This window comes from Typopeltis vanoorti, chromosome 1 (assembly GCF_054136105.1).
Source record: "Typopeltis vanoorti isolate ZY-2024b chromosome 1, IOZ_Tvanoo_1.0, whole genome shotgun sequence".
Classification (NCBI taxonomy): domain Eukaryota; kingdom Metazoa; phylum Arthropoda; class Arachnida; order Uropygi; family Thelyphonidae; genus Typopeltis; species Typopeltis vanoorti.
In genome coordinates this window covers 156362470-156387962 of record NC_143549.1, presented here as the reverse complement: position 1 = coordinate 156387962, position 25493 = coordinate 156362470, and the positions used below count along the sequence as shown (strand labels likewise).

At 35.0% G+C, this 25493-nt stretch overlaps 1 protein-coding gene across 3 annotated transcripts in view; it reads left to right on the top strand.

Moving 5' to 3' along the window:
* Positions 1-5517, top strand: part of LOC150110571 (uncharacterized) — a 77735-nt gene extending 72218 nt beyond the window's left edge. For all 3 annotated transcript variants that reach the window (XM_090394865.1, XM_090394847.1, XM_090394856.1), the window contains 2 exons: positions 418-1209; positions 5350-5517. In XM_090394865.1, the coding sequence (XP_090250991.1) occupies positions 418-1209; positions 5350-5364 (807 nt within the window). In that variant the 3' untranslated portion in view covers positions 5365-5517. The remainder of the gene's footprint in view (positions 1-417; positions 1210-5349) is intronic.
* The last annotated feature ends 19976 nt before the right edge of the window (positions 5518-25493 follow it).

The following is a 25493-nucleotide window of genomic DNA, read 5'->3' as shown; positions in this document are numbered from 1 at the left end:
CACCTACTGATTAATTGTGTATATCGCCTGTCAGATATAAATCATTTATAATCGCGCGATTTATTCTCCATTTCTTAGATTGCGACAGTTGGTTGATAGACGATTAGAGTGAGAATCATCTCTAATCAAGCCATCGCTATGATAGGATTCAACTATCCACATCTGCATTGCATTAGATTGGACATCCACCTGTCTGTACTAAGTCACCATAGAAGATTTTTCGAGTCAGGTTCTAATCCTGCTAGTGTTGAATCATACTTCAAATGAAAATGTTGTTCATTTTTGGGATATCGCTTCATTTAATCACTTTCGGAATTGGAAAAAAAAATCGGAATATATTCACATTTTCTGCTTGTTATTTATATATAAAATACACAAAAAATCATCTTTCTAATTAATTTCTTTCTTCCTATTTAGCCTAATGATAAGTCGTCTCCGAATAACAAGGCGTCACCTAATAATAAGCAGTCTCCTAAAAATGAGCAGTCACCTAATAACAAGTCGTCTCCTAATAATAAACAGTCTCCTAATAATAAGCAGTCTCCTAATAGCAAGCTGTCTTCTAATAATAAGCAGTCTCCTAATAGCAAGCTGTCTTCTAATAATAAGCAGTCTCCTAATAGCAAGCTGTCTTCTAATAATAAGCAGTCTCCTAATAGCAAGCTGTCTTCTAATAATAAGCAGTCTCCTAATAGGAAGCCAACTCCTAATAATAAGCAGTCTCCTAATAGGAAGCCGTCTCCTAATAACAAGTCGCCTCCTAATAAGCAGTCTCCTAATAGGAAGCCGTCTCCTAATAACAAGTCACCTCCTAATAATCAGCCATCTCCTAATAATCAGCCATCTCCTAATGATCAGCCATCTCCTAATAATCAGCCATCTCCTAATGATCAGCCATCTCCTAATGATCAGCCATCTCCTAATGATCAGCCTTCTCCTAATGATCAGCCATCTCCTTATAATCAGCCATCTCCTAATGATCAGCCATCTCCTTATAATCAGCCATCTCCTTATAATCAGCCATCTCCTTATAATCAGCCATCTCCTTATAATCACCCATATCCTTATAATCGCCCATATCCTTATTATCACCCATATCCTTATAATCAGCAATATCCTTATAATCAGCCGCATTCTGGACCGAAGTTCAGCCATGTGGAGATGAAGGACAAAATAACGGTGCAGCCAATGGGATCTATTTCACAACGGGTGAGTTCTTAAACTTCGTTATTTGGAAAATAAATAAATTAACCGTACCGAAAAATAATAAAAATAACATAAAAAGTAAATACATTCAAGGAGTTCAAAATGGATGAAGAGAGAAAACAACTTTGCTCTCCAGAGCTCTGTTTCCGAGGATCTTTGGAAACTCATAATGAAATGAGAATCCAGGTGGGCACCATAACAAAGAGATATCACTTCTACATTCCTTGAAAATAAGTCAACGGACACCCTCCTCATGGACAAGGTGTATCGTGTCATGTAACGAATCACGATAGCCGGTATAAATTGGAAGAATATGATCGTTACAAAGTCAGTGCAAGTGTCTGGATGAAATGGCTGCGAGAAGGGAACTGACGGAGTTTGAAAGAGGCGTTGTGATACGATGCCATGTTGCAGGCCTTTCTGTTTGGCAAATTGGGATTTCCCAATTTGTTCAACAATTGGGCTATATAGGTTGATAATCGATGATATCACACTGAGATGGAAGCCCAGAGAGTCAACTGCAAGTGCTATCTGCAGTGGACGACCCATCACACTCACAGAACGTCACTGTAGGATGCTCCGAAGGATAATATGCAAAAACCGCCATTCGTCAGCAGAAAAGTTGAATGTGGAATTCCGGGCATCGACTGGAACACGAATCTGTCCAAAAACATTCAGAACCGAGGCTCACAACATGGGTTTCCATGGTAGAACCGCAATATGCAAGGCCCACATTACCCGAGCAAAGAAAGGAGGTCCTAGCGTGGCCAGAAACATTCTCAGAATATTCGCCGTAGACATTTTTGCCGTAACAAATTAAACTACCAATCTGTTGACATTTCTAACCAACTAATCAGTTAGAGGAAGGTAATTTCTTTAACATTAAGCTTTCTAACTGACAGTCTGCTTGTGTGCTTCCTTTGATAAATATTTCTATGCACTAAATCCGTTATGTAAAACATTCGGTTGGCATTGTCACCATCCTCAACCCTGAAAACCTAAAGTTTATCAAGCAATGGGAAACTTAAAATTATCAGCTAGTAGTTCACAAATTTGTGTTGTAATATTAGAGGCTGGAGGCAAAAGAAAGGCCAAGCACCTCCTATCCCAACTGGAAGAAGTTGATATATAATTCCAGATGAGTATAAATTTCTAGAAAACGGTGAGCAGTTTTTATTATACGATAGTAGTGAAGTTGATGAAGAGAGAATTTTAGTGTTTGGTACACAAGCTGGAATAGATGACCTTGAAAACAATAAGGATTGGGCATGCGACGGTACTTTTAAATGCAGTCCAAATATATATTATCCGTTATTCACGCTGCATATAGTAATAGGAAGTATTAGCATTCCATGTCTGGTTGCTTTATTTCCTAGCAAATTAGAATTAACTTACAGCAGATTATTCAGTGCCTTAAAGGGCTTACTTTCATCATTAGATCCCGAAACATGAATGGTTGATTTCGAGACAGCACCTATCGGCGCTTTTTCTAACATATTTACTCAACAACCATAACAGATTGTTTATTTCATATGGCACAAAATATTGCTTGCAAAATTGTTGTCATTGGTTTGAAGTTACGCTATCAAACAGATGCTAAATTCATCACGACAATTAAATGCTTCACAGCATCAGTGAGCGATGTTATTGATGGAGTTGTTGAATTGACGATCCACAGCAAAACGTTAATTATTTACGCAGCATCTCTTTTAATTTGCACACGTTTTAAATGATTTCATTATGTTATGTATCACTGACATTCACCTTAATAGAGATTTATCTTTTTAATGATTTTATAATATCCTTTATCAACCATTTATTATTTACAAAAAATAATGCAAAATGTCTTACGGCGAAAATGTTTACGGCGAATTTTCCTAGAATCCTACTCGTTATCAAGACGGGCGCCATGGCTGTTTGTTCCTCACGCTGTGGTGTCGTTGACTTCTTTCCAAGCAGTGTATATGGAAAACCTATCTGATAATCCCAAAATCATCTATTCATTATACTTTTTTAACGGTGGCATATGTTTCTTGCCCAGTTATATATTATTATTGTTAATAGAAAATCACCATAGATGTCTATTATAATTTTTAATTTTATTATGTAATTATAATTTTTTTTCTTTATTTTCTTCACTTAGTTCTCTAAGTAATTTTAATCATTACAAACACAATTGCAGTTGATGATATGTTATTTATTATTATTGCTATAATTAATATTACAGCAAACCTTCAGCATATCATTGTTTCATCTAGGGAGACCACATACCCTTCACAAAACGTGATACTTTCTCATGAATTCATTCACAGTATCTGCGCCCACCACCTCCAAATTGTAGCCATTCTAGTCCAGCATCGCTCTATTAGAGTAAAATCTTGCTTTCGCCTCATTTTTGGCTCATTTATCGTCATCTTCCATGGATGTCTTCTTACCTCTCCTCACCCTCCATAAATTGAAAACTTCCATCTACCTTTGATGCCCTGTCAAAAGTCCTTGGGTCTCAATTATATCATTCGTCTTTCTCCTGCCCGCTAGTATATGCATTAGTACACAAATTCTCAATCTGTCTTCATAATTACAGTTTACAACCCGATATCATTTTAACACTCTTTCATTTTCCTTTGCATCTTCTTTCCGTCGTGTCCGCATCACCTCGGAAACCAGAAGTCCAGATCTCCAATGGTCCAGATGTGATCTTATCAAAGCTTGTTAAGAGGCAAATAACTCTCGCATTTGTATAATTCAGTGTTCATTTAAGCATTTCAATTATTCTGAGTTGCACTCGTAATCTTTGTTATGTGACACCTGAACTTAAACTCCCTATCTACTATCCTATTGGATCTTATTACAGATTTCATATTTAGTTTATGCAAGACCTGTAGTACCTCACCGTCATATATTTGAGTTTCTTCCTCCGATGGAGAGGTAGCTTTAAGCTCTATGTTATGTACTAGGTATTACGCATCAAATCTGTGGTATTCCCATTTTTCTTAAATACAAATTAAACACGTTGCACAGCTGTAAAGGCCAGAAATTATGGAATTAAATGGTGTGGTGGTGGTTTTTCTAACTTTCAATCGTTCCGACTGTAGGTGACTTTGTAGGCATTTCCCACAGTGTTCCTAGTGAGATTTTTTCAGGGTAGTTCACCACTGCTTTTCCCAATCCTCCCAATTTTATCCGGGACCGGCATATCACTGGAACGTATTCATGTCTATAATCCATGTGTGTTCACAGGGACGGCTTGCCTGAGCTGCGGGGGGGGGCACGATAAAACCTGGGTTTCCTGGTGAAACCCCTACCTTCGTATGTGATCGGCTAACTCACCTTTCGCCGAAAGAGATAGATAAAGGTTTCTCTCGTCACTGACGGGAAACGAACCCAAGTCTTTCAGACTGAAGGACTTTGTAAATATTACGGAAGCTCATAAAATTAAGTACAATGCTGGGAAAGGGTATAGTTTAGACTTAGTGGAGTTCCAACAAGATGCTATCATCATGATCATCAAAGCTGTAATATTATGCATCAGTCAGTTCGTGCCATTGTAGCAATTAGTATTCAAGATTACTGGAGGCAAGCAAAATTAAAGGTGGAAACGTGATGTTGTAAAGAATCCTAGGAAGGAAACTAGTAACAGAAACAAAGTACTTAAAGATTGCTGTGCTGCAAAAGATGACATGTTACTCTAATACATTAGTAGGTTATATAAACTAGCAATTGAGGACATTCATCCCCAGTTGTATAGAATTAAGCCAGATCATTAGATAACACGAGTTTTCATCTGGTTTCTTTGGGAAAGATGCTGCTGCGTAGAAGCCAAAATTACCCATCAAACAATGCTCATGTTCGAACCTTTATGTGATCTCTTTATGGTGATTGAACACTAGACTTCCAGTAATGAAGAACGAGAAAAGTTGTGATATTCAGTGACTGTTCATGATATACAGTCTTCAAAGTAATGAATTTTATATACTCGAGTGGTTTCGACTGAACGATGTCAAAAAATAAATATTAAAATTCCATATATATTTTAATTTATTCTTAGATTGCATTTTGAAATTTAAAAGAAAAAAAAAGAGATAAAATAATAATGGAATCAATCATCATGTTAATTAGATTTTGTCTTTATTTCTCTTTCAGAATGTTGTGTTGTAGATAAGAAGAGTTCGAACGACGTCAATTTCTTGAACGAGCTGAACATTTAGGAGAAGGGGAAAATATTTTGAGTTAAGATTCGAACACTATGCTACCCTCTGAATAAAGAAATGAAATATTTACTTTGTAAATCTGTCTTGTGTAGTTGTCTACCAAAGTATGCATATGGAAAAATAAAAAGAATGTGAAAAAATATGAAAAAATGTCTTCTGATTATGGGCAGAGGGAGCATGTAGATCTGATAAGATTCGAGGTTATCAGCTAAACTGGTTTAATTCGTAATAATAATAATAATAATAATAATAATAATAATAATAATAATAATAATAATAATAATAACAATAACATCAAAATTCTGGAGTTTAGTGAGTTTAGTAAAATTTAAGATGTGGCTTGATCTGTATGACCCATCTAGATGTGTGATATAAAAAAATTGATTTTTTTTCAAGAAACTTTCATGAGCAGACATCAGAATTTTAAATAGTTCTCAAATCCTCAAAATTTTCCAGTAAAATATTGATGGCTTGTAAAAATATTTACAAGCCATCAATATTTCATATAAACGTTTTCTGAATGGATTAGCAGTGTGCTTCACGTATCCGAGAAAGAGATCCCCAGTTCACAACCCTATCTATGTCTGGAAAAATTTAATTAAACCATTCATAGGCATAACTAAATTGCTGCTGAAAAGATTACGAGATTCTATTCGTAGAAAAAGACCTGAATTGTGGCCTAAGTGGATCATCCATCACGACAATGCGCCAAGCCACAGTGCGCTCATCATGAGAGTTTCTGGCCAAAAAAAAAAAAAAAAAACGATTACCGAATTAGGTCATCCTACTTATTTACCCGGCTTATCTACCTGTGATTTCTACCTGTTTCCAAAATTAAAGACTGCGTTAAAAGGACGAAGATTTTAGAGGTGCATTCCGGGAATTGAATTGTCACACCTCGCGTGTGTGTGTGTGTGTGTGTGTGTGTGTGTGTGTGTGTGTGTGTGTGTGTGTGTGTGTGTGTGTGTGTGTGTGATAAATTATCAAATATCACGATGATCTATTAAATGTAAATCAATTATTTGACGATTTCATTAACTTCGTTAAATGTGCAGATAGCAAATCGTAATATATTAAAATAAGAAATCCGAAAAGGATCATCACATTCGATTGCTTATGAACTAAAAATATGATTAGGACTAAAGAAAAATTATATTATACGAATAGGAAAAATCCCTACAGTTTAGTGTTTGAAAATTACTATAAAATTTTTGCTAACAGCTTAAAGGAAAAAATAAAGTCAAAGAAAACTATCTCCTAAAGAAATTCCTTTTTTTGCATGAACCATAAAGTAAAGAATAGAGATTGGTGAACACCATAATTGGCTATACAAATCAGAAAACACGTCAGAATTCCCAGAGGACAATGATATCACTCCTGTTCTTAACGAAATGAATAATCTCTTTACTAAATATGGTAGAAGTGATTTTGATTCTATAGACAGAGCAAAGTAAGTCAGCTCCCATGGATAAAGACTTCAATGTATCAATATACAGTAAATGCAGACGAAGTAAAGAATGAAGTAATCGGATTTAAAAAATAAATGGTGGGGGAAATGGGATATGATTATATAAATATCTAAAAACTGCATATTATAATTAAACAAATTAAAATTCTTTACATTGAAAATAAATCTTGTGAACATGGGGAATTTATAGGACACTTAAAGGTTGCTTCATTTCTTCCTTGATCTAAAGGAATTGAGAAAAATGCAATTCGAAATTATAGACCCATATCAATATTATCTACAGCCTCAAAGGTTATTGAAAACTTAATAAAAACGATTAAATAACTATCTAAATTCCATATTCTTATACACGCTTAATCAGTACGGGTTCAGATCCTGGTTTAATACGGAAAAGCGCTATTGGAGTTTCATAAAACAATTTATAGTGGAACAAATAGCGAAATCTATACAGCAGCTGCTTTTACTTGATATATCTAAAGCAGAGTTTCTCACCCTTTATAAGCCCAAGGACCAGTAAAATGCCTAAAACACTTCTATGGACCACTAAGTTATGTAATTTTTTTTAAAAAGGTATGTGAGGATTACCAACATTTGGGAAAAACTGTGCGATTTATAACATATTAAATCCAAAAGCATGTTTTGAATATATATATAAGGAAACATAATTAACTTGGAAGTAAACGATTAAAAGTGTATCATCATCGAACAAAGTTTTAATTTTTATAAAACAAATAAATAATATGATATAATTATTTACAATTTACTTTTAATAAGATGGATGAGCTTCTCGGCTTTGCAGAGTTGTTGGATATCTGGCTCAATATTGGTCAACTTCAGTCGAAGATCGGCACACACACACACTAAAATGAATTCTGTATTTTGTATTTATTTGAAGGAGCGATGAAAATCCTTTCTCGCAAAGATAGGTTGTAGAAAACAGTATGACGATTTTCGATGCTTCTCCAGATAATATCGTAATTACTCGAATATAACTCGCACTACTGATTTTACTTTTAAGAAATTAAAAGAAAAAGAAATTAAAAAGTTTCGCATATACCTCGCAAATGAAAAAAAACTGAAACATGTTCAGAGCGGGGACGATAGTAACTTGCTCCCGCGGTAAACAACACGCCCTCCCCAATAGCCATATATTGCAGAGGCAAGAAAAACAAGTACTTTTATTATGTCAGTGAATAAAGTACAATCGCTCCGTGTAATATATTTCGCAACAAATAGTGCAATTAGAAACAACTGGGATAAAAAATGACACTAATTAATAAATCACATGTCCCCTCATACAGAAACTATGCTATTTAGACTCAAGCAAAACCATATGTTGCACCGGCAAACACAGTATCTTACTAAAATCTATGGTTATTAATTAGATTGTGTGTGTGTGTGTGTGTGTGTGTGTGTGTGTGTGTGTGTGTGTGTGTGTGTGTGTGTGTGTGTGTGTGTGTGTGTGTGTGTGTGTGTGTGTGTGTGTGTGTGTGTGTGTGTGTGTGTGTGTGTGTGTGTGTGTGTGTGTGTGTGTGTTCGCTCTCCGCAAGCAGCAATAACATTCAACCGAACGTGTTAAAATTCGCAAACGTGTTAAAATTAAGAAATATATATATATATATATATATATATATATATATATATATATTTCAAAAAATAGATTTAATGACTCCAAGACCGAGATAACATATAAAGATTTTAATGATAAATACTACTAGTTTCGGCATATAGCAGCCTTCTTCAGGTATTTATAAAGGAAAGGAATACTAATAAACATTGAATTATTTAAATAAACAAACTGGAAATTACAGGTACAAATTGCCTCACATAATCGATACATAAAAACGTTGTATTTTTCAAGTTGTTCCAACTGGCGTGCCATTGTTTGTTGCAATTGTGCGTGCAAGTTCACGTGAACGCCAATATTGAATAACTGCAGCATGGCTATCTGGGATGTTATAACTTAAATTATTATTTAAGTGGACCGGGTTCAGTAGGATTTCAGTAGGATATATATATATATATATATATATATATATATATATATATATATATATATATATATATATATATATATATATATATATATATATATATATATATATATATATATATATATATATATATATATATATATATATATATATATATATATATAGTGAATGTTATTATGGCAGTTTCACATATTATTGAAATTCGTTTGAAGTGAGTTAGCATTTCAACTCATTTGTCAGCTTGCTTTTATCTTTCAGTCGCGCGATTTCCGAAAAATATATAAATACTGGGGTTAACTCACAACACACTTTGTCCAAGTATTGGTTAGCACTTGTGAAAATATATTGAGCCTTGGTTGAAGGAAAAAAACCTTCAACAATAAAAATCAATAAACAATAAGCAACTGGTTGCAATGTGATCATGTGGATAACACATATTCACTTCAAATCTGACAAAACAGCAAAGGAAGGTGGAAGCAATAAAACCATATTGTTGTTCACTTCACCTCTCATTTATTACTCATCATTGTGCTGCTACAAATTAAAATAGTGGTAGAATGTTCATGGAAAACATTCTACCGCTGTTTTTTTTTATCCATTTATTTCAATAACTTGAAATAAAAGTATCCATTTTATTTCAATAATTTTTACTTAATTATTCAATTTTAATTTGTTTTGTTTGGATAATTAAAATATATAGATTTATTTGGTAATTTAAATCTGCCTGTGGACCACCTGTCCCATCGTCGCGGACCACCTGTGGTCCGCGGACCATAACCAGAGTAAGCCATGATTGTGCACATCATGGCTTACTCCTTCTAAAATGTTCATGACTTTAGAAGCGTTACAAATGATTGGTTTAAATCTTATTTAAATAACAAAAAAATATGTTAGCTATGGGACCTTCACTGGCCCAGCAAAAATAATAAAATACGGAGTTCCACAGAGCCTTGTGTTAGGACCTATCCTATTTTTAATACATGCAAGTGATCTGTGTGAGTACAAATTTTTTTTTGTCAAAATGAGATCATCTGCTGATTACACAGCGTTAATATATACCGAAACGACACTGATGATATTGACACTAAATAGGTCGTTTAGTAATAATGGCCTTAAAATGAATACCAATAAAGATATAGATATTTCATCTTAAAGGTAAGTTAGATTATAATTTAACTATAAAATGACATGAAACGGATTGTACTGGTATTCAAATTATAACTCCAGATTAGTAAAAAAAAAATCAGTAAAATATTTGAGCCTTCATATTGACAGCAACTTGAACTGGAACTCCCATATTACGTTTTAACAAACAAGTTGAGGTTCGTAATTAACAAAATATATTATAATGATAAAAAGGTTATTTTTGACCACAAGAACTATAGGAGAGATTGACTTCTTTTTGGGTTTATATAGGTCAAATTTATTTCAAACCAAGTTAGAACATACCGACAAGTTTCGCCAACTTTAGCTGTTTTGCGTAATTCTTTAATTCCGCCTGAGATTTGGAAGATCCTCATAAGATCGTTAAACATGCCAGAATTAAATCTTGCGGCCAATTACAGAACGTTCCTACAAAACAAGTGAGATCATACACGCTCCAAGCGTGTGATGTACGCGTTCTTCTGCTTTTTGTAAAAATACAATTGGATTCGGTTCTTCATTCATTTATAGTTTTAGTGTAACAGTTTTAGCGTTTAAGTTGTCTTACATCTATTTTTTACCCTGACGAAGCCAAACAGCTAAAGTTGGCGAAACTTGTCAGTATTTTCTAACTTAGTTTGAAATAAATTTGACCCATATAAACCCAAATAGAAGTTAATCTCTCCTATAGAATACATTATGTTAAAAATTTGCCAATGCTGCAGTTTTAAGATGATTGTATTTTTACGATGCATGGGTAAATTCTTCATTGCAATATGGCATCACTGGTTGAGACAGAGATTACTACTACAGCCGGTTTTCTTTAATGCGATTCAAATAGAACAATCAGAGCTGTAGCCATTACTGATTTATTCGCATTTTCAACTAGTGACCCGTTTGCTATCGCAATATTTTGCAATACACAAACTCTATATTATTGTAAATTATATGTCAGGAATAACATTGTAAAATTTTCTGTGTATAATGTACAGTATGGTTTACGAACAAACTTAGAAATACACATAATTTGACAAAAAAAAAGAAAGAAAGAATTGCTGAAGGTATTGAAGGGCTGAAGTAAAAAATTATTTGCGAATGCAGAAAATTAAAAGATATGGAGTACAAATCAACTAATATGTATAAAATATTTAATTTCGATTGAACCAATGTCACCTCTTCAAATCTCTGCAAGGAAATACAAATGCAAGCAATCATTCGCCAGTAAAGAGCCTCCGTAGCTCAGTCGATGTAAACCCTTTGGTAGGAAAGACCTGGGTCGATTCCCGTCAGTGAAGTGAATCGACGTTTATCTGGTCTTTTTCGATAAAAGGTGAGTTAGCCGGTCTCATACGGAAGTAGGCTTTTTTTTTGGCCCGGAAACTCTGGTTATTCGTCCCCCACATGCAAACCGGCCCCGTGAACATATACGGATTACAGTCATGAATATTGCTCTTAGGGAATGCAGCAGAGGAGTGATGAACTGGCTGCATTAATTCATCGTAAGCCCACCCCCCCTTAGCAGAATTTGAGGGGGACTCAAACCCTACTAAGGGACGGATTAAAAGGACAGGATAGGATTCGCCAGTAAAAGAAGAAATTTTGGAAGTCAATCTGGGACATAAAAACAAATTCAAAATGTCGTTATTACTAAATAAATTGTCAGTGCACAAGCCAGAATTAAAAAAAAAAAAAAAAAAAAAGATTGGAGCGCACATGGCAAGAACAAATTAGATGAATTTTTGTTAAAATCCAGTGGCAAAACATCTGAATCATCGTGTTCGATCAAAGACAGGATGACACCTAGGAATTTCTCTTCATTAAAGATAAAGATAAGGGTGCAGAACCAAGTAATTATCATCCAATAACATGCCTTCCAGCTACGCTTAAGCCACTCACAGAATTCATGAAAATTTTCATATACCATTATTTATCAAATAATCAAATTTATTGGAGAAGAACAATGCAGCTTTAGGAAAGGAAGATCCTGCACAGATCCCACATTCACACTCACACATATGATAGAAAAAAGAATAAAATTTAGCATGCCAACATATATGGCCTTCCTGGATTGTCAGAAAGCATATCAAATCAACAGAACAAAATTAATCAATGTACTGCATGAATTGAAAGCTCCACCTCAAACCACAAAAGCAATAGCAAATATAATGGAAGAAAGCTATATTAAAATTAAAATTAATAATGAAACAACCGAAAAAATTAAAACCAATAGAGGTCTCATTCAAGGAAGTGGATTATCACTAATACTCTTCAATATATATACGAGATATGAAAAAAAAATTTCAAGAGAGTGGAGGAAAAACAAAATCATAGGAATTAAAATAAGAAATAAAGAATTAACCAGCCTTTTGTATGCTGACGATCAAGTTATTTTTGCTGCAAATGAAGACCAATTACAGAAAAATCTACAGGTATTGAACAAAACAATAGAACAGTATGACATGAAAATCTCAATAAATAAAACAAAATCAATAGCATTTCAAGGTAAAGAAATTAAAAGATGCAAACCAGTCATCCACAACAAAGTAATATAACAAATGAACAAATTTAAATATCTAGGAAATTACATAAGCCCCAATGGGGGAAATCGACATTGCATATAAAAAATTAAATTCCTAGCAGTCATTGGAACTTTGAACAGACACTTCAATAAATAGATGTCTAGAACAACCCAAATAAAACTACATAAAATAATTGCCAAAATAATTCTGAAATATGGCAGTGAAATATGGACTTGGGGAGAAGGAGATAAAAGACAAGTGAAAGCTACAGAAATGAAGTTCCTAAGACCACACGCAGGCTATAAAAGAATAGACAAGATAAGAAATGAAGAAATAAGAAAACAATTATCCATAATCAACATAACAGAAGTCATCACAAACTATAGAAAGAACTGGAAAAAACACATAGAAAGAATGAATGAGGACAGATGATCAAATATTGCCTGGAAATATAAACCAAAGGGACACCGATCAAGAGGAAGACCCAGGAGAAGATGGCAGAAGACTTTTTAAATCCTTGAAAGCGTTACAGGCAAACAATTGTCTAATACGCGAAGCCAAGAAGAAGAAGAAGATCAAATTTATCCAACTAAACAAAAGGGCCATTTAAAAAAAAAAAAAAAAACTAGAGCAACAAATGACAAGCTCCTTATCGATGAAATGACCTGCACAAAAAGAAGAAAAATAGACTTCAAGGAAACATTCGACTCCTTCCAGCATTCCAGGATCCTAAAATCACTAGAAATATTCAGAATTAACAAAAACATACATTCGTTTCTGGCTGTTGCTATAACATCATAGAAAACAACTTCAAGAGTCAATAGGAACGAGTTAAAGATATTAACATTAGAATTTGGAATTTTCCAAGCTGATTCCTTGTCACCATTACTCTTCTACATTTCTTTGATAACTTTGTCAATGCTTTTGTAGAAAACAAAACTTGTATATGAAATTTCTAAACAAAATATTAAAATTTTTCATCTGCTGTATACGAATGAGTTGAAGTTATATGGAAAATCGTCAGGATAATCAAAATTGAATTTGGTTGGGATGAATGCACAATTTTATTAATTAAACGAGGAAAACTTAATGACGCTTGCAATTTTAATTTTGACCAGGAGAGATATATAAAAGCATTTTCAGCTAGCGAACATTATAAATACCTAGAAATATTAAACATCAAACACCAAAACAGGCAGAAAATTCCGAGAACAAAATGGAATGGATTGAACACGATTTGAGCAAGGAACTCTTGGAGTATACCAGTGATCCGATACACAGCTGGTATAGCACATTGGGAAAAAAATATCTGAACAAATTGGACCGCTAAACTCAAAAATTAATTATTATTATATGACACCTCCAGGGAGTCCAAAGACTCATGGAGGGTGGGCACTTACTCCTTAATTCTCCGGCTCTACCACTCAATCCACCACTACAACGAACTGCAACTACTTTCATCATCTACATGAACGCCATCTACCGCAGACCACCACCGCTAATACTTTTTTTAAGACAATAAAAAAAAACATCCATGCCCACAGCGGGATCCGAACTCGTAACCTTTTGGCTGGAGAGCCAAAAGGCTGGGAGTTCGAACCACCCAGCCAACCAGGCGGGTTAATGACTATGCATCATGCATTACATCCGTGAAACGATGTTGACCGGCTGTGTCTGCCAAGCGATTTCATTTCAAATAGTTTTCTGTTCTTTTTAATAAATTCGATTCAGAAAAGAATAGCAAAATATCTTACATGTGCGCTGGAAAAATAAATTCTTGCATGGCCAATTTCTTCGAGATACGGCGGAAAAATTGAAAAGGCCAAGACACAGCAATGGCTATAATAAGAATATATCAAAAAAAAAAAAAAAAGAGAAAGAAACGAAACAGCCGCTCAAGAACAAGGCGCTACAAACTAATGCAATTAAACCGAAAATTGAGAACATCGGTAATAACAGTAAATGAAGATTGTGCGATCAGAAAGATGAAACTGTAGAGTATCTGATCAATGCTCGCAACATGATAGCTCAAACTGATTAGAAATACCGCGACGATCAAGTGGCCAAAATAATTCATTGGCATGTACGCAAAAAAATATGGCTTTCCTACTTCTGATAACTGTTGGCATCGTAAAATCGAGACAGTATTGGAAAACAAAAGTGCGAAAATTCTCGGGTACTGGAACACTGACTGTTCGGCGTTTTGACCACAAATGTGATGTGAGGCTTATTGTTACCTTGTCTAGTGCATCTACAAGTTTGGATTATTGAAATCACAGTACCAAGTGATAATAACAACAACAACAACAACAACAACAATAACAAGCTGGAAAAAAATGACTACAATATCGAGATCTGTCAATCGAAGTTAGCCGACTGTGGCGGCAACTTCGATTGCAATTTACAGTTTACACTCTCTCATAACTCACATAACTCTAAAATTTAATCCAGAATACCATATTTTCTTAACAGTGGTTACAGTACAGATTAAATTATTATTGGTATAATTTGTGTAACTTGTAACTGATATAATTAATATATTACAGTAATAATTTACATTTGTATTTCACAGCAACTCACAGATAAACAGTATTACATGTTGCGTTTATATTTTTGATTAATCAAACTATTATTAATCACACATACTATTATAAATATATACATGCGCATATGTGCATACGAGTACATACGTTACAGGCATAATACCGAATAACAATACGAGTGCTTATTAGTATTATCATCATGCGTAATAGTACTGATATATACATTTTTAATTATTTTTCTCGCAGTTAAATTTCAGAAGATGAAAACTGTGGTATATTTAATGGTATACACTGTTTGGAAAGAAGTTAGCGGACACCCAATGGGCAAGGTGTATCTTAGCATGTAATGAGTCACGCCTTTGTAGCCGGTATAAAGTGAAGAAATATGATGCTCCCAAGTCAGCACAGCTGTATCTGAGTGAAATGGCTGCAGAAGGAACCTGACAGACTTTAAAACAGACGTTGTGATAGGATGCTATGTTGCAGGCCTTTCTGTTCGACAATTGGGCCATCACAGATCAACAATGACTGATACCATACTGAGATCCAAGCCCAGGGAGTCAACTACAAGTGGTATCGCAGTTTCATATGCCCATTTGTTAATGAATTAAGCTATTTATTTGCAATTTTGTGGTGTTTCTTTCACGGCTCTTATTATACTGCTTATCACCGAATTGCATAAAAATTCATGAAGTCCTAATGAAAGAAAGATTAGTCAGAAATGAGATTGTTTCGATGGCCGTGTGAGTAACAAGGAAAGACCAGGTGAGGAATGAACATATCAAAGATACTGTAAATGTGACTGCAATTACAAACAAAATACAAGAAGCAGATTAAGATGGTATGGACGCGTAATGAGGCGAAATGAAAAACACACCCTTTGTCCAAAAAGAAATCGAACTTTTAGAAAATAGAAGAAACTAGTGTCGCCACCTGTTGTATCGTTTTTGTTGTCGAAAGAGGCAACCTTCATTAGTGTTGTGTAAGCTGTTTATAACATTTGTTTCATTAGAAGCCGAGTTATAGTGTCGAGTGACAGTGTGTTTTGACGAACGGTCGGAAAATGAGTTTCAAACAGAGAGCCGCGATTGACATTTGTGTTAAACTTGGTAAACGTTTTACCGAAACGCATCAAATGCTTCAAAAAGCATGCAGCGATGAATGCTTATCCTGTACTCGAGTGGTTTAAGCGATTTCAAAGTGGTCGTGAGAATCTTGAGGACGACGAAAAGCCGGGCCGTCCAAAAATTGGACTGAGCGAAGTTAACATCCAAAAAGTGCGTGATTTCATCAAAGAAAACCCGACATCGTCCGTGAGATTTATTGAAGATGAATTGGGGATTCCAAAATCAACTGTGCACAACATCTTGACCGAGAACTTGGGCCTTCGTAAATTGAATTCGCGATTTTTTCCACACAAGTTGACCGACGACCAAAAAATGTATCGAATTGAACACTGCAAAGACCTCATTAAAACAGTTCGTAAGTTGGACTCAGTCTTCCTTGAAACAATCGTTACTGGTGACGAAACGTAGTGTTTTGTTTATGAGCCCGAAACAAAGCACCAGAGTGCTGAGTGGAGACCACCAGAAGAGGGTCATTCGAAAAAAAGTCGCTTGGAGAAGTCAAAAGTAAAGACAATGCTGATTTGTTTCTACGATTCCAAGGGCATTATCCACAAAGAATTCATTCCACCTGGCCAAACGGTCAATGGTGAGCTTTATCTCGAAGTTTTGAAGCGATTGATAGCGATCGTGTACGGCATAAATATCGTGACGACCGATCGTTCGTCAAAACACACTATCACTCTTGGCACTATAACTCGGCTTTTAATGAAACAAATGTCATAAACAGTTGACACAACACTAATGAAGGTTGCCGCTTTCAATAACAAAAAGATACAACAGGTGGCGCCACTAGGTTCTTCTATTTTCGAAAAGTTCGATTTCTTTTTGGACAGAGGGTGTATGATGGACAATGGATCATCCTCAAGAAGAGGCTGATCCATCGATCGTTCCTCAAGAAGAGGAACGCCAAAGAAGAGGTGGAAAGATAATATAGAGGAAGATCTGAAGGAGAAAAACCTGGACAAAGATGCAACCTACAACAGAAACCAGTGGGAAAGACCCGTGCGTGTGTATGCTATTAGAGTACTTGAGGGCCAAGGGGTCTTTTCATTTCTGGCCTTACAACTATGCCCTCTCTATAAACCTTATTGTAATTCTCCTATAATCTACTCTTTCCCCCTTCAATATACCCTATTCCTCCTATGGGTTTAAATTCGGAAGAAGGCTAGTTCGGAAGCCTTAAGGTAGCCCTACCACTGAACTATTCCATCGTCAGGCTAGTCCCCTGACATGGAGAACATAATCCTACTAGTAAGCTGACAGAAAAAGATAATCGGATTGAATCTATAGGAAACGACCCTGGAATGGAAAAGGTAAGAGAAACGACATATAAAACAATATAATACACATAGCAAAGTGGAATGTAAGAGGAATAGCATATAAAGAAATAGAATTAGACCAATTATTAAATGAAAGAAACTTTAAAATAGCAGTAATAACTGAAACAAAAAAGAAATTAAAAGGAACCATGAGAACTGAAAATTTTAATGTGATATACAGTGGAGTTGACAGAGACCAAAGAGCACAAGCAGGAGTCATGATTTGGATTCATAACTCCCTTTCAAAACAGTTGAAACATTATAAATTATGGAATGAAAGAATAATAGAAGCTAGAATAAAAATAGATAGAGGCTATTTAACAATAATTGGTTTATATGCCCCAGAAGAGGGAAGAGAACAAGATAATACTGAATACTGATTTTTATAATCAGCTACAAAACATATATAATAAAATAAATAAAAATTATTACGTAATTTTAGCAGGAGACTTAAATGCAAGAATTGGAAACACGAAAATTAATAATAATATAGGAATACATGGAGAACATACTCTAAACAGGAATGGTAAAAAATTGATTGACTTTGTAGTTTATAATAACCTAAAAATAATGAATTCCTTCTATAAACATAAAGACATACATAAATATACTTGGGCAGCAAGAGGATGAAAATCAATATTAGATTACTTTATACTAAATGAAAAGACATCAAAACTCTAACATTTTCACTAGATGTTAGAGTTCACAGAGGATATGAAATAAGCAGTGACAACTTCCTTGTTAAAATAAAATTAAGATTACCACCTAAATGGCTACAAGTAACAAGAACAGAAAGAAAAATTGAAACATTTGTTTATAAAACTAGACTATTGAATGACACAAATGTACAATGGCTATATGAACAAAGAATTAACCAATATCTAGACAAAATAAAACAAAATGAAGAATTGAAATAGAATGGCTTAATATAAAAACGATACTAAATGCAGCAGCAAGTGAAAGCTTAGGAAAGACCAAAAAATTCAATAAAAGGAAAAAACTGAAGATCTGGGATGATACAATGAAAGAAATAATCAAAAAGAAAACAGAAGCCTGTCACAAATGGTTAAGCAGTAAAAGATTAGAAGATGAAATAGAATATAAAAGAATAAGAGCCATAGCTAAAAGAGAAGTCAGAAAAAGACATAGAGAATCATGGAACAAATTTGTTTCTAATTTAGAACATGATTTATATAAAATAAGACCCAATGTATATAAGATTTTGAAACACTTAAATGCAGATACCAAAGAAAACATAAAATTAAACACTGAATTGAAATTAGAAGAATTTCTAAATTACTACACAGAATTGTGGACAGACAAATATTTTAAAAAAGACAACTGGCAAACAATTAATGAAAATGAAAAAGAAATAACTAAAGAAGAATTAGAAATCAGCCTGAAAGAAACACGAAACTGAAAATCACCTGGAGAAGAAACTAGGTTCAGAACTATATAAATATGCAGGAACTAGACTCAAAGAAAGACTCTTATTATTTTTAAATAAAATTTATTCAACTCGTATCCGCCCAATAGAATGGAAAAAAAGCAATTGTGATTCCTATCTTTAAAAACGGTAATAGAGATGACCCTAAAAACTATAGAGATATCAGTATACTAAATTCCTGTTACAAAATATATAGCAGAATCTTAAATAGCAAACTAATGAAATATTCCGAAAACTTTATTTTAGAAGTGCAGAATGGATTTAGAAAAGGACGATCATGTATAGACCCAGCATTTTGCCTAAAATTAATAATAGAGAAAAGAAGAGAATATAATTTTGAAACATATATTGCATTTATTGACTTTGAAAAAGCATTTGACAAAGTTAAAAGAAACATATTATTAACATATTGAAAGAAAGACAAATACCAAATAATAACTAAAAGCTATCACAAGTATATATGAAAATAATCAAATACAAATAAGATTAAATCACGAGCTATCATATACAAGAAAGATAAACCAAGGGGTCCGACAGGGATGTCCCCTCTCAGCAACTCTTTTTAATATCTACTTAAATAAAATAATAATAAAATGCAATAAAAATTTACATCAAGGAATTAAACTTTCTCCTACAGTAAACTTAAACACTCTCCTCTTTGCCGACGACCAAATAATAATTACAAATTCTGAATATAAACTACAGAAAGCTATTTTAGATGTAAATAAGATATCCAAAGATTATGGTATAATAATATCAACAGAAAAATAAAATACTATGGCCTTTAAAGGACAAGATCAAGCAAGAACTAAAATAGTAATAGATAACCAGATCTTAGAACAGGTGAATTCATTTAACTACCTAGGGTGTACGATCACATATGAAAATGAAAAAGATATAAACGTAAAAATTGCAAAATATTTAAAAATAACAGGTGTAATTAACTCTATATTTAAACCAAACCTAGTTCAAAAGCAAACCAGACTAAAAGTATATAATACATTAGCCCTACCAGTCTTAATGTATGGAAGCGAAATCTGGACAATAAAACAAAAAGACAAACAAAGATTAACAACAGCAGAAATGAAGTTTATGAGAAAAACTGCAAAGTATACCCTATTTGATCACAAAAAAAACGAAGAAATTATGAAAGAATTAAACCAAGAACCAATAATAGAAAAAATTAAAAAATATAAACATAAATGGATGGAACACGTTCAAAGAGTGAAAACAGAAAGATTACCAGAACAAGCCTTAAAGTACAAGCCATTAGGAAAAAGAAAACCAGGACGTCCTCTTAAACGATTCAACGATGACTTCTAAGGCCGGAATAGGCCATACTAGGCCTAAATCCTTGATACGTATGATGATGATGATGATGATGATGATGACATATAGAAATGGGAGCAGCTGAAATAGAAGCATAAAAATTCATCATACAGTTTTTTAGTTATTGTAATTGTTCACTTTGTACCTTAATTTATGAAAACCAGCATATTACTAATGTTTGTTCTTAAGGATCGTATTGGAATAATTTCTTTATCGTGAACTAAAGTTCAGCCTTGAATTATGCCTAATGAAAATTAAAAAAGCACCGTTCAAAAGAAACTTTATTTGTTTAAATATTGTTTTAAATGAAGCAACCATTAACCATAAAGGAAAGTTGACAAGAAAAAAAAAATACAACTGCTGTATGCAGGAATCTTCCAATTCCGCAGATATGACAGCTCGTCCCGAAGTGTCAATAATCGAGAGAGAGAATAAAAACAATCGGAATTCGGATTTAATTAAAAAATAATTTTATTTATTTATTATTATTATTATTATTATTATTATTATTATTATTATTATTATTATTATTATTATTGGCAACTCCAGGGAGTCCTTAAACTCATCGAGGGAGGCCCCAAATCTTGTTCATCACAACTATTCGACATTCACACAGTATCTATCATACCTCGCCTTAAACTCATTCACTGTCACAGCATCCACCACAGACTCTGGCAGCCCATTCCACTCATTCACCACTCTAAAAGTAAAGAACCCAGCTCTAACACCCTTACTAACCACACTTTTGCCCAGCTTCCATGGATATCCCTTAGTCCTCCCACAACCAGCCCTGTTCTGAAAAATATCTTCTGAATTAATTTTATAGAAACCCTTCAGTAATTTGAATGTCTCAATCATATCTCCCCTCCTCCGCCTATCAACCAATTTTTGCAACCCACAAATCCTCAACCTGTTCTCATAAGGTTCATTCCACAGACCTGCTATCATCTTGGTCACTCGCCTCTGGATCCTCTCCACCTTCTCCCCATGAAGAAGAAACCTAGGTGACCAAATCTGGGCACAGTAGTCGAGATGGGGTCTTATTAAGGCTCGATACAGAGGAACAATAAGATGCTTGTCTCTGCTTGTCAACGTATTCTCCAGCAACCAAGTGATTTGATGAGTTGATGTGGCCACTTTTGCAATGTACCACCTAAACTTCAACTCCTTATCCACCAACACTCCTAAATCTCGTGCCTCATTAATTTCCTGGAGTACAATTCCACTAATCTAGTAAATTGCTGCTAATCTTTTCGCCCCAAAATGTATAACCTTACATTTTGCCACATTAAATTGACATCCATTCTCCTTAGCCCAGACCTCCAATCTATCCAAATCATCCTGCAAAATTTTGACATCTGCATTCACTATTGCCCTACCCAACTTTGCATCATCCGCAAATAAATGAACTGTTCCTATCAGATCCTTTCCTATATCATTAATGAACAAAATTAAACAGCAGTGGTCCAAGAACAGATCCTTGTGGCACACCACTAGTCACAGGCCGTCTTGTGGACTCTATTCCTGAATAAACCACTCTCTGATATCTCTCTGTTAACCACCCTCCTATCCATCTCACCAACCCTATGTCCATTCCCATATGTTGCATTTTACTGATTAGAATTCCATGTGGTATCATGTCAAAGGCCTTAGCATGGTCCAGTAGAATCACTGTAAACTCATTACCCTTATCCAGTTCAGCCGTCACTGTGTTATAATACGTGAGCAAGTTACTGAGGCATGACCTACCCTTCACAAAACCATGATGTCCCCGATACAGCATCCCATTTTCATCTATCCAATCTTGTATTTTCCTCTTGATTATTTTCTCCAAGACCTTGATAACGATTCCTGTTATGCTGATTGGCCGGTTATTTTCAACAGCAGCCTTGGAACTACCTCTATGCAGCGGAACTATTTTCCCCTCTTTCCACCCCCTTGGAACTGACCCAGACCCGAGACTCCAATTAAACAAAATGGTCAAGGGCACTGACAATTCTTTAGCCGCTTCACGTACGACACGAGCTGGTATACCATCCAATCCCACAGATGTATTGACTTGAGGTTCTGTAATAGACCATTCACCTCCACTTCATTCACCACAATTCCCGTATAAGCTATTGTTCATTCATTCCTGCAATATTACCACCTGGATGATATACTCTTGCAAAGTGCTCGCTCAGTAATTCCACTATAGCGACTGATTCGGTTACCTCCCTACCCTCAGTATTTTTTAAAATCATTCTGCCATGAACATTTTTCCTTTTACTTGCAACATATTGAAAAAACTGTTCGGGATTCTCTTTAGCCTGCATGGCCAATTTTCTTTCATAATCCTCTTTTGCTTTTCTTACCACCCTTGTTACCTTCCTGGCCTGAGCTTTATACTGTTCCTGCAACTGCTGGTTACCTTTCTCCTTAAATTCCTTCCACAGTTGTTTTTTTTTGCAGCTCAAGCTTAATAGTGTTATTCATCCATTTAACCCCTACTTGATTTATTATTCGAACTCTTGGTATACAGTCAACCATTGCCTCCTGCAAATACTTCTTAACCACCTCCCATACACTATCAACATCCAGCCCTTGCAGTTTTACATGCCATGGCACTGAGCCAAGCACACTCCTAAGCTTGTCATACTTTCCAGCCCAGAAAATTCCACATGTACCCTGTCTTAATTGTAAACTCCACTCCTTTAGCCACCTCCCAAGTCATGACCTTATGATCACTCTCACCAATTGGTGGAAACATGGTCATGTTCGTTACGGCCACATTCTCAGATGCAATTACTGGGTCAAGCACTCTCTTCCCCAAATTTTTTTCCACTACATGCTCTCGCAGGTAGTTGTTCCTTAATAACCGCATAAAATCCAATTCCTTCCTCCCATGTGCCTTCTCCTCCTTCCGGTAAATGTTACCATAATTGAAATCACCCATAATAATTACCCTCCTTCCACTCATTTCTTCTATTTTCCTATGCATACTATGCCCACCATCTATTCCATCACCTGGTCTATAGCAGCACCCAATTGTATATTTTGTTCTGCTAGCCTCTATCTCACACCAAATAGCCTCAAATGTGCTCTTTTCTCTATCCTGCAGTTCAACTTCTATACTCCTTGGCTGCAACTCATCAGCTATCATCAATAACACTCCACCCCCCTTTTTATTCTCCCTGTCACTCCTGAACACGCTATACCCGTCGCATTCAATCCCACTTGCTTTATCATCTTCTGTCAGCCATGTTTCACTAATACCAACAAACTGTGATCTAGAAGTGCCAACCAATGCCAAAACCTCTTCCTTCTTGTTCCTAATACTCCTGGCATTAGCGTACATGAATTGCAGAAGCCCGTTAGTCCCATCCCTACTTTGATGCCTTATACTAACTATCCCATTCTGATTTGTTGTCCTTCGAACTTGCTTGGGCATATTATACTCATTCATACACTCAACTGCCTCCCTAAAGTCTGCATATCTACTCCTCCCCCCTTAATAAATCTAGTTTCCCTGAGTCTGCACATCCACTTCCACTTCATTCATCAACACTTTTTCAAGCCTCCGTACACCAAATCCATTTAAATGTAACCCATCCATCTTATATAAATCCTTTCACCCATCGAACTCACTCCACACATCCACAAATTCCACACCACTCTCTATGCATAACCCACGCATAAAGTCATTGGCAATTATGGCCCTCCTTCTAAACACTTCACTGTCATACTGTGGCAAAATACTCACCATCCTAACTCTCTCGCTCTTCTCTTTTGTACCTCAAGTAATTCCCTCACATCCTCTATATTTCCATTTTGTCTTCTTTCAAATCACTTGTTCCTGCCACGACTATCATTTCTTTCACGCTCTGTTTTTTGCACTCGAATAGATTCGCTGACGTCCTTTATGTTCGCACCCGGTTGGTACAATTTCGTCAAACTCTCAACTATCACACCTCTTAATAGCGAATCTCCGTGCAGCACTCGCTCCTTCATTTTATTTACGTTTACGAACATTCTCTTATTTTTCATATCAGACTTTCGCTGTTTATTAGTCGGTACATTCAGTACACATTTTTCCATACACTCCAGTTGCTGCTTTGCTCTGTGTATCGCTCTGCTCAACCGTGCTATTTCACTACTTGCATCTATCTCATTATTTTCATTATCATTTAAATCATCCATTCGTTCTGTATTTCTACCTTCATTTACACTTTCAACGACGCTCTCACACCTATCTGGTACTACCTTGCAATTCCTTATCACATCACTATTTTCTATATTCTGACTTTCTTTAGCGATATCACTCTCGCCACCCGAAACACGCTTTAGATCCTCATTCTCCTTACACTTTCTGCACATATTAACTCAACTATCACCATCTAACCAGACTCCAGCCGCTCTTCGCAAAGCATACATTTCACAGACAGTACATTGCATAAACTCTTTTATATCAAAACTCTTAAACAAACATGGCAACCTGGCCGCCATTTTTTTTAATCGGTGCCATATGGACGCTATGTTATCTTAAAAATAATAATTAAAATAACACACAAAAATCGCACAGACACACCAAGAAACGAAAGGCAAACAATACTACGTAAAATTCTAGTACAGACAATGATAACATAAAATACTACTGATCTTTTCAGGAGCTCTAAACAAGCCGCGATCATATCAGTGCGACACCTACCGACGCTATCTAATTCTGATATATAACTATCAGAACTTAATAGAAATTAGGTTTCTTATAGTTATAAAAATAAAATGGTATATGTTTGTTAGCTTTTGGAACCTAACCCCTTCCCCTTTTTTTATTGGTTCTTAGTCCAGTATAACACGGTTTCGCACTATGATTACACGAGATTTTATAGAAATTTAACTAACGTGTTATACGAGAGTTACCTGTATTTACAAATATACAAATGTAATAAATACAATTAGAAATATTAGACTTCATCTGTAATTATAATTCTGTTCCTTTAATTATACCCTTTCCATGTCTCTGAAGCACTGTGAACCGCTAGGAGTTTTAATATTAAATGTGAATTCGGTGAGTAAATAAAATACGTTAGCAGAAAGGATAGAGTACAAGTTTGTTGGTATTAGTGGAATAGGATTATTAATTAAACAAGTATTAAATGCAAACTATATTTGAATAAAATTATTTAATGAAATACATGCATTAATACA